Source organism: Thermobia domestica, chromosome 1 (assembly GCF_964235325.1).
Source record: "Thermobia domestica chromosome 1, izTheDome1.hap1.1, whole genome shotgun sequence".
Taxonomy (NCBI): domain Eukaryota; kingdom Metazoa; phylum Arthropoda; class Insecta; order Zygentoma; family Lepismatidae; genus Thermobia; species Thermobia domestica.
The window spans coordinates 12,563,482-12,574,227 of record NC_137454.1 but is presented as its reverse complement, the minus strand read 5'-3'; the positions used below and the strand labels follow the sequence as shown (position 1 = coordinate 12,574,227).

General features: G+C 36.9%; 2 protein-coding genes across 2 annotated transcripts; both read left to right on the top strand.

The window, feature by feature from the left end:
- The first annotated feature begins 1,512 nt into the window (after positions 1 to 1,512).
- Positions 1,513 to 2,869, top strand: LOC145688535 (uncharacterized). Its single transcript, XM_081765520.1, has 2 exons — positions 1,513 to 2,061; positions 2,858 to 2,869. The coding sequence occupies exons 1-2, from the start codon at positions 1,513 to 1,515 to the stop codon at positions 2,867 to 2,869; spliced, it is 561 nt and encodes a 186-aa protein (XP_081621646.1).
- A 563-nt stretch (positions 2,870 to 3,432) lies between these two features.
- Positions 3,433 to 4,638, top strand: LOC145682773 (uncharacterized). The gene has a single exon (XM_081756977.1). It carries the CDS (start codon positions 3,433 to 3,435, stop codon positions 4,636 to 4,638), a length of 1,206 nt encoding a protein of 401 aa, XP_081613103.1.
- The last annotated feature ends 6,108 nt before the right edge of the window (positions 4,639 to 10,746 follow it).

Here is a 10,746-nt window from a genome sequence, read left to right as displayed (position 1 = left end):
TGGAAGCTTCTTGTTGAACGCTACGAAAACAAACGGTTGATAGCTTCGACATATGTACGAGGGTTGCTCAATATCAAGCCAGTAACGAAAGAAAATGCTAAAGACATTAGACAATTTGTAAATACTGCACGTAGTAATTTTCAAGCCCTTGAAGCATTGAATTTGGACAAACCTTTGCATGACGTACTCCTAACACAGCATTTAGTAGAAAAACTTGATTCGACAAGCAAAAGGGAATGGGAAGCTGAGCAAAGTAGTGACTCCTTTCCATCGTTATCGGAATTATTTTCATTTTTAGAAGGTCGTTGTCAAATGTTAGAAAACATTCGTCCTACTCAATCTGAAAGTACTTATGACAACAAAAGTGTAGAGTCCAAAGCAAAAAGAAAGAATAACAGTCAAGTGAGTTCGTTTGTTACTGTGCTTCCAAATGCATGTAATATTTGCCGTAGCAAAGAAACACATGCTGTTTTTCGTTGCCCAGAATTTCTGAGTGCCAACATTAATCAAAGAAAGGAGCTCGTGAAGCAAAATAAACTATGTTTTAATTGCTTAGGTAATAAACATCAAGTAAAGGCATGCAAATCAAGTACTTGTAAGAAATGTAATTTTAAGCATAATACACTGTTGCATGAAGATACTGCTCAGGAGGCTACTAACAAAGACAGTTCAAGCAAAACAAATAACAATAATACTAATGTACCTAAAGTTAAGGAACAGAACCAGGTTAAAGTTCAACCACAGGACTCTTATTGCTCATTTAAGATTAATTATGGTCAGCAAGTCTTATTAGCAACAGCGTTAGTTAACGTAACAGACACTAAAGGTCGTTTTCAACAATGCAGAGTGTTATTAGATGCAGCGTCTCAATCGAATTTTGTAAGCGAAGCTTTAGTTCATAGATTAGGTCTCAAGAAAACGAAAAATCGTATTCCTATTAGAGGTATCAATTCTGTAACCTCCGAAGCTCAGCACAGTGTTGAAGTTCATATTTATTCAAGAACATGTGATTTTAATGCAGTGGTCGATTGTTTAGTATTGCCAAACATTACAGGTTGCATACCTTCTAAGGATATCGATTACAGTAATTGGAACTTGCCAAAGGATATTTGCTTAGCCGATCCAAATTTTCATCGCTCGTCGTCAGTAGACATGCTTATAGGTGCGGGGTTATTCTACAGTCTCCTTGAGCCAGGCCAGAAGACTAGGAAAGGACATTATCCAGTTTTGCAGGAAACGAAGCTAGGATACGTTGTCGTCGGAAATATGCCTTCAATACCCGAAGAAGCCAACCAGTCGGTAATTTCATGTTTTGCTCAGATGGAGACAGACTTGGATACACAATTGAGAAAATTCTGGGAACTCGAAGATCTTCAGACTAAGATTTACACGCCGGAAGAAGAAAATTGTGAGAAGCATTTTTTAAAAAATACAACCAGAAATGGAGATGGAAGATTTATTGTCAAATTACCAAAGAAGGAAGAGAATGCAGCTTTAGGAGAGTCTTACAACATGGCACTACAAAGATTTAAGCAGCTTAAAAGAAGATTGCTACAAAATCCTGAGTTTCATAAACAATATGCCGCCTTCATGGATGAGTATTTAAGTTTGGGTCACATGCGAAAAGTTGCAGAAGAAGACGTGAACAGCAGCAGCAGTTGTTATCTTCCACATCATCCTGTATTCAAGATGGACAGTACAACAACTAAAATAAGAGTGGTTTTCGATGCAAGTGCAAAAACGTCTAATGGCAAATCATTGAATGACATTCTTCAAGTTGGGCCAATTGTTCAAGATGACTTGTACTCCATTATTTTAAGGTTTCGGTTGTATCCAGTTGCATTTACAGCAGACTTAGAGAAAATGTACCGCCAAATATTAATTCATGATGAGGACAAGTGTTTACAACGCATCCTTTGGAGAAATTCAGTAGAAGAACCGATCCAGTCGTATGAGTTACAAACAGTGACGTACGGGACTTCGTCAGCGTCTTTCTTGGCAACAAGATGTCTGAAGCAAATAGCGGAGGAAAATTCCAAGGAATTTCCAGAAGCAGCAGAAGTAATAAAGCACAATTTCTACATTGATGATGTGTTAAAATCAGTACCAAACGTGTCAAAGGCCTTAGAACTACAGAAGGATCTTATTAATATTTTAAGCAGAGCAGGTTTCAAGCTTTGTAAATGGAGTTCTAACAAAGAAGAAGTACTTCAAGGAGTTCCTGAAGACTACAGGGAAAAACAACAGCCAATCATACTTGGTCAGCAAGACGGTGTTAAGACTTTAGGAATAGCATGGATTCCATTAACAGACAAACTTATAATTTCGAACAAAATTTGTAAACACGGAACTGCACCAGAAAATAATGTTGCAATGACAAAAAGACAAGTCGTCAGTATAGTGTCATCTATCTTCGATCCATTAGGTCTAATCGCTCCAATTGTCAGCAAATATAAGAATTTCTTACAGAAGTTGTGGAAGACAGGAATGGATTGGAATGACCCATTAGACACAGTTCTACAAGTTGAGTGGAATCAATTAATGTCTTGGTTACCTGCGATGGCGAAGATACAAATTACAAGAAACGTAATGTCTTCGGAGAACGTTAAGGAAATTCAATTACATGGTTTTTGCGATGCAAGTGAAGAAAATTTTGGAGCAGTAGTGTACATCAGGGCTACAGACGAACAAGGAAACATTGAAGTCAATTTACTTTGTTCAAAGTCGAAGGTTGCACCACTGAAGAAGCAAACTTTGCCTAGATTGGAATTATGTGGAGCACTGTTACTTTCGAAGCTAATAGACAAAACACTATCCATATTGAATATAGAGATCAGTGGTATACACCTGTGGACAGACTCGACGATAGTTTTGTCATGGATCAAATCACCTCCCAATCGTTGGAAGACATTTGTATCCAACAGGGTGGCTCAAATTCAGAGAATCACATCAATCAATCAATGGCACCACGTGCCTAGTAAAGAAAATGCGGCAGACATAGTTAGTCGAGGAACGGATCCCAATACTCTTATTCAGTCTCGAGAATGGTGGCATGGTCCAGAGTTTCTTCACACAGCAGAATGGCCATGTCAAGAACAAAATGAGCCAGCTAATATTCCAGAAGAGAAGAAAGTCATGATAAGTTTGGTGGCAGTTCATGAAACAAGCTTTATGAAAAGGTATTCATCGTTAAACAAAATGTTGAGAGTAGTAGCATATTGTTTGCGATTCAAACATAATTGTCTTTCCAAGAAATTAGAAAGAAAAACCGATAGTCTTGACGCTTCGGAACTTCGTTTAGCGTTACACAGATGTATCAAGATAGTACAACATACTACCTATCATCAAGAAATATTGAACTTGCAGCAACAAATGGAAGTTTCAACAAAGAGCCCAATCAAGGATCTTTTTCCATTTCTGGACACGGAAGGAATGCTAAGAGTAGGAGGAAGATTGGAACATTCAAACTTGGAGTACGACAACAAGCATCAATTCATCTTACCTGCAGGACATCATTTCACCCATCTGATAGTCAAAGAAGAACATAAAAGGTTGCTTCATGCAGGACCACAGCTTCTTATTGCATCTTTGCGTACCAGATATTGGATTCCAAGAGCTAAGAAGATGGTCAAGGCAATAGTACACAATTGTTTGGTTTGTTTCAAGTGGAGATCAACAAGTTCATCACAGTTAATGGGACACTTACCCAAGGAGAGAGTAAATGAAGCAAGACCATTTGTACACGTGGGAGTTGACTATGCAGGATTCTTTTATGTCAAGCCCACAATTCGCAGCAAAATTCAAATGAAAGTCTATGCAGCGTTGTTCATCTGTTTAGCCACTAGAGCAGTTCACATAGAAATAGTTTCAGACTTAAGTTCTCAAGCCTTCATCGCAGCATTGAAGAGATTTATTGCTAGGCGAGGAAAATGCTTATCTATCAGTAGCGACAATGGTTCAAACTTTGTTGGCGCCAATCGAGAATTGCAACAATTTTTTGAATCCAAGATTAACCGAAAGGACATCCTGGAATACTCAGCTCAAGAAGGTTTAGAATGGAAATTCATTCCTGCCAGATCTCCTCACATGGGGTCATGGGAAAGTTCAATAAAATCCATAAAGTACCACCTACGGCGTGTAGCAGGAACTGCAAGTCTGACATACGAAGAGTTGAACACGTTACTTATTCAAATTGAAGCCATTCTAAATTCAAGACCATTGACAGCCATTTCCAACGATCCTACAGATCCAATGTATCTCAGTCCAGGACATTTTTTAATGGGAGCTACACTTCTCAGCCTTCCGGAACCAGATCTACTGGACGTACCTATCAACAGATTAGGAAGATGGCAACGGATTCAACAAATGAAGCAGCATATTTGGAAACGTTGGTCAAGGGATTACCTCAACCAGTTACAACAAAGAAGAAAATGGAAGTCAGCTCAGCCTAATCTACAACCGGGCATGGTCGTATTGTTAAAAGAAGACAATGTTCCTCCTCAAGTGTGGAAGTTAGGTGTGATTGAAGAAGTTCATCCGGGCAGTGATAATTTAGTGCGAGTGGCAACTGTGAAGTGTAAAAGTGGCATTTTTCGGCGTAGTGTTGCTAAGCTAATTCCTTTACCCCTAGAATATTAATTGATTGTGTCCAATCAAGGAGGGGGAGGATGGATAAGCTTGCATATGTGCATTATTTTTATTCATATTAGTTTCATTTTTTTTGTATATAGTTTAGTGGTTTAGTGAATTCTTTGTGATTCTTTTAGTGATTTTTCTGGTGAGTTTTAGTGAGTTGTTTTTGCATTGGCTGGCAACAGTGCCTTCAGTGTGCTATTCAAGTTGTGTCTCTGCATTCGACAATGTGCTGCGAAGTGCAACTAGGCAAGCATATTCATTAATAGTTTCAGAAAAACATATTTATTCATAGTCTTTAGAGAAACACATGTTCATTCATAGACAAGATTTACATGTTATTAACAGTGTTTTAGAGTGCTACTCAGTTTATGTGTGATCGAAGACAAAGTATGATGGTTAGCAAGCAACATGTGGTTTAGCTAGCAGCAAGCAACGATTACTGCAGAAAGATGTTAAGATAAGTAATTCATTGTACTAATATTTCAGTATTATATCAGTATATTAACATATGAACAAAGCATGTTATATTTATCATATTAACGCATGTACCTTTAAATAAGAATTGAAGCAAGTAACATCTAAAATATTCGTCAAGTCTTATTTCTCGTTCCTTCATGATATCTGGGTGAATCAGTAAAATGGGTTTAATCATACAGTTCATTAGCTTTGGATGTGATATGTGTGATTTGTAAATAAAGTACATAAACATATCACCCCTTCATACATCATCAAAATTATGGAATTGAAGAATAGAACAATAAAGGTAGAGTACTACCTGAAATAAGTCTCGTTTGGTGTCTATTTATTTATTAGCTGAAACGCCCGTTCTTCGCACGGGAAAAATAGGTTTATGGAAAATACTTAAATCCCCATTTTTCATTTTTGAATCACATTTCGATGAAAGTTTAATAATAAAGATTCATAAAATACTGTATACTGTGGGCAAATTTTGAACCTCTCAATTCCCTTAGTATGCGTCGTATAATCAAAGAAACACTATGAAAATTTATGTTGAGGTAGGTACTAACTATGCTCCTAAATTCACCTCAAAACTGTTTAACCATTACCCCGCGATACGATCATCACCAATAGGCAGCATCGCTTTCAATGTGAAGAAAAATATGATAGGAAATGTTCTCCACCCCTTAAACGAGAAATTTGAAAAACTCTGATACATGGACCTGTTTACTTTATTGCAAAGTTTAAATTATCGATTTCCTTCTTTCTAACTTAACGGACTTTTCAAATACTCAATTTTTCGCAAAAAGTTAAGCCCTCCTCACACTTGCGCTTAGTAGAATCACTGCACCCGTTTCAGGCTAACTGATGGATGTGAGCAGGGATAAAAGTGGATCTGACAAGGCAGAGGGACGGTAGGTAGCGGCATGACGTCCCGCCGTCCCCCTGCCTACCTTTGCCCATTGTAATTTCTTAGGAACTTGGGGGACAACATCCATATTTTTCGGAGGTGGGGGGCGGCATCCCCCTGCGTTCCCCCGCACTTTTACCCGCTGGATGTGAGAGTAGTTGAAGACCTGAAATGCTAAATGATCTAAGTGCCAAAACTAGAAAATATTGTTTTGTCGCTGATATGTGATATACGTCCTCATGCCGATGTCCTGCCATGAGATCTGTGTTAATACGACTCTAAGTATTTGTAATAACTGATAACAGAATGCGCCTTCTGCACTAAACTATATGAAAGTAGTAATATTTTTCTTAGTTTCCTCGAACACCAGTTTTTGCCACTTAGATCATTTAGCATTTCAGGTCTTCATTTGTAACTCAGCCTCTTCAGCGAAAAAGGTCATTGCTAATTAGTCACCTGCGACAAAAGAACGAATAAAATAAACTACATTGATACCATACACAATCGAGATAATCTTACAAGGTAAAAGATTGTGAATAGTTTTCGTGATTTCCTGAGGAATTGTTATCAAAACAGAATAGGTCAATGTATACCTGTATTTAAACTCATTTTCGATAACCGTGACAAACATCACAAGGTTAGTCTTATTGTGGTGGATTTTTTTTATATAGTTCTGTAAAATAATATCTCAAAAACTGACTATTTATAATATAAAAAATGCGGCCATGACAAAAGATATTCATCAACTTCGTGCTATGTTAGCTTTCGAAATAATAACTGTAAATAATTTCCCAAAATATCGGCTTAATGGATTGATTCACATTGAAAAACGCTCTTTCTGTCACACAGATTCTCTTTAATGAAAAACATATTTTCTCGGAAAACATGAAAATCGATAATATCCGTCATAATTATTGATTTCGTGACCTAATTGTTCCCAAACTTTATTTTTGGTTTTCTCAAAATTGTCCCACTATTTTGTCATTATGACCACAATCTATGTAATTAAATGAGTGCGTTATGAATGTAATGGCAAGGTCCTATATCACCAAAATGCAGTCGAATCTCAGCCGACGGAACACCTCCCAGCCATGTGTTTCTCGAATCTACTAAAAATACATTAGCTGCCAGGAAACTGGAATTCGTGTAACTGTATAAAGACAAGAACAAAAGTTTAAATTGTCTGTTGGCCAACCAACAATTTCCGTTACTTATCCATCGATTTCGATATCACAAGACTAATTGCACTCTTCCTCATTTCATAACTGCTAGGTTGGCAATTTAATTGGTAGAGTTCCCAACTGGCTCTGTAGACAGAGTACGTACTTTTGGCGCGGAAGACCCAGGTTCAATTTCCGGCGGGATCTCATGTGGTTCAGATCCCATGTTAAGCTATAGGTCCACCCACGTCTTATTATAGCCTCGCTATTGAAAAATTCACTAAACTCAAATCAAAACTGAATTCCTGAAAGACCGGGAGATCGAAGCTGATTCAGTACACATCAAAGAAAATTATTCAGTTTAAATTAAAAGAAACATTCCTTCCATCACATTGATAACCTACGATTAAGTGAAATAAAATGAAGGAAAACTGGCTGTTTAGTACCCTTCAATCCGACGTCGATAGTGAATTTGAAAGATACTAGCGATGTGGTCTTCGCCAAATAAAATTCTCAAACTGCTTCTTACATTGACCAAGAGATGTCAGGCATCTGCAAAGGCTGTCCTTTTCTCAGCCTGAAGTGACACCTATTGAGAGAGTATAGAACTATGTTAATACACCAGTTTATAATTCGTTCAGGGCCTTATGCAGAGAGTCGTTTTGATGTACGATTAGCGTCATACTAAAGGCCTGACTACTACAGGAATCATATGTTAGTATGGCACTAATCACGTGTCAGAACGACTCTGCATAAGGCCCTTAATGTCCAAACCAAAATGTGGAAAGAAAAGAGAATAGCTTCAATTTATTATTGCTAAAAGAAATAAATTAATGAATAATATTTCCGGAGAAAAAGTGATTCTGATAGCCATTTGAGACCTGATTTTGAACATTTTTATAAAATTCTAGACATTGTGTTTATATAGTGATAGATATACTGACTGAAATTCACGGAAAAATTTGTAAGGTTCAAAGATTAACAGAAGGTAATACTTGACGGTGTTCATATGTGAGTGCCCCGGGGAATCATAATACTAGTATGTCACATTTCGTTATTTTCGAGTAAATTGCAAAAGGATTTTCAACATTGTTATACAATTCAACACAATTACACATACCAAACAAGCTTCCCCTGCAATCTACAGGTAATTTCCGAAATTAAACTACCTACATATTGTTCTATGGTCGGATCCAAACCCTAATAACTCAATTCCACCTGAAGTAGCGCTTACCATTATGTTTCCCCGATCCACTCGTATATATACGGAGTGTCCTAAAAATAGCTCCAACGGATCACAGCAATATTCCACAGGTCAAAATAAAGCAAATATAATTGTGTAAAGCAAGTTTAAACATTCATGATAGTTATCTTTCGGATGCTCAGTGGTAGAGCGTTCACCTCTGGTGCTTGGGGTCCCGGGTTCGATCCCAGCCCCCGCCAAGTGAACTTTGTGGTGGACAAACACCGTGTGCGTGGGTTTTCTCGGGGTTCTCCCGTTTCCTCCCACTTTCTTCATTCCACCATTCCATTCATCACTCACCATCACCGTCTCCTTTAGCCTAACCGGCATAACCGTGGGACGTAAAACTTAAAGATTTCATTTTTTTTATCTTTCGGATGCTCGTCTGAATACTCGAATTTCACTCTGTGACAACATCTAGACAAAGGAACATACAATCAATGCAAGAAAGTAGCTGTCGTCGATTCTTTCCAGATAGTAGTTTAAAGTCGATACACTTGATACCAGACATGGGTTGGCCCACCGGGACATGTCCCAGTGCGTCCTCAGAAAGATCACGTTATGGCCAAGAGTTTATTATTATTATTATTATTATTATTATTATTATTATTATTATTATTATTATTATTATTATTATTATTATTATTATTATTATTATTATTATTATAGTAGTAGTAGTAGTAGTAGTTTTGTATTATAAATTCATACAGTTGATCTTGGCAGAGAAGAGGTAAAGAGTACAATCACTTTTTTAAAAAATATGTATAAATAATCTATATATTAAAAGAAAACATTTATAGCCAGTAAAGCCAGTAAAGCACTTAACATATTTGGTAAGGCAAGATAGTACTATTTTTCCTGCTGCTACTCACTTATCACCCCCCCCCCCCCAAAAAAAAAAAACTTTTAGAACTTAACGATTCGGACTATAACGAACTTAATATTCGATTATAATGCAATTTAAACAATTCAAATTGACTTTTCTTTTTCCTTTTTTTTTTAAAAAAAAAAGACTTGTTTGTTTAGAAATTTGATTGATCCTGTGTGCTCAATCCTGTGTGAGTAGTTTTGATAATCAGTGCCCATTGTATTTTTAAACTGTAGTTATATTAATTTGTTGATAAATTTAGCTACATTCTGTTTAATAAAAATTTAATACAATAACTAAAGAGTGTTTCTCTAGTAAAGAGGTTTTCACAGTTTAGCTATTTATGTTATTAAAACATTTGTTTGGTGATTTTTAATACATAAAATGGCTCTCATAATTGTATTAACCAATCCTTCTATCTTTTAAAATACTGAAACTGTTTCTTACATCGACCAACAGATGTCAGCCACTTGAAGACGCCAACAATAATTTCCCCAACTTTACGTGACATCTGTTGAGAGGAACTAGAACTATGTAGATATGTTAGTTTATAAACTGGCATGTATTCCGAATGTGGAAGGTAAAAATTGAATGGTTCCAGCATATACGTACACTTTCTAGGAAAGACCTCGTTCATTGCATGTGACTAATAAGGTCTAATGCAGGGCTGTATTTACACATGGGCCAACTGGGGTTGCCATTTTTCCATAAGCCTAAACAGTGGTACCCACCCCCCCTCATGTCCATGACGCACCCCCTCTCAATTGTCTATCCGTAGGTGTTCTTCCATGAAAAAAAAATTTTCGATTAATTTTTACCCCCCCCCTCATATTTGTATGGATTTTTAACCCGCCCCAAATATTTCAATGACGCAGTTTGCGTCATAGCCCCCCTTGTGGGCACCCCTGAGCCTAAAGCAGGACACTTAGCCCTCCATGTATGCAGATCGCTAGTTCATATAACAGTTTAAAAATAATAGAAAACCCACGGAAGAGGCCTTATCACTGCGAAATTAAAACACCGCTAATTTCATAGTAATTATGTGATATCTTCAAATAAATAAAAGAAAATCAAAATGTGGAACAAGATCGCCCTAGACAATATTATTTTGCATGAGGTACCGTTATCACGAATCTCTTAGTAGCTTTCCGTTTACAGCCATTTAGAAACGCGAAAATAAATGCCGATTTTCTAAATAGCTGGAGATCGTAAGCAGGTAATTGAGTCATGATAACGATATCTAATGTAAAATAATATCGTCTAGGGCGATCTTGTTCCACATTTTGATTTTCTTTTATTTATTTGAAGATATCACATAATTACTGTAAAATTAGCGGTGATTTAATTTCGCCGTGATGGGGCCCCTTAACACCACATACATTTTCGCAATTTCTTAATAAAATTATAATTATTTATCAGAGAAATTCTTGCTATAGATTAACGATTTAGCTTTACTCATCATCTGCACTAT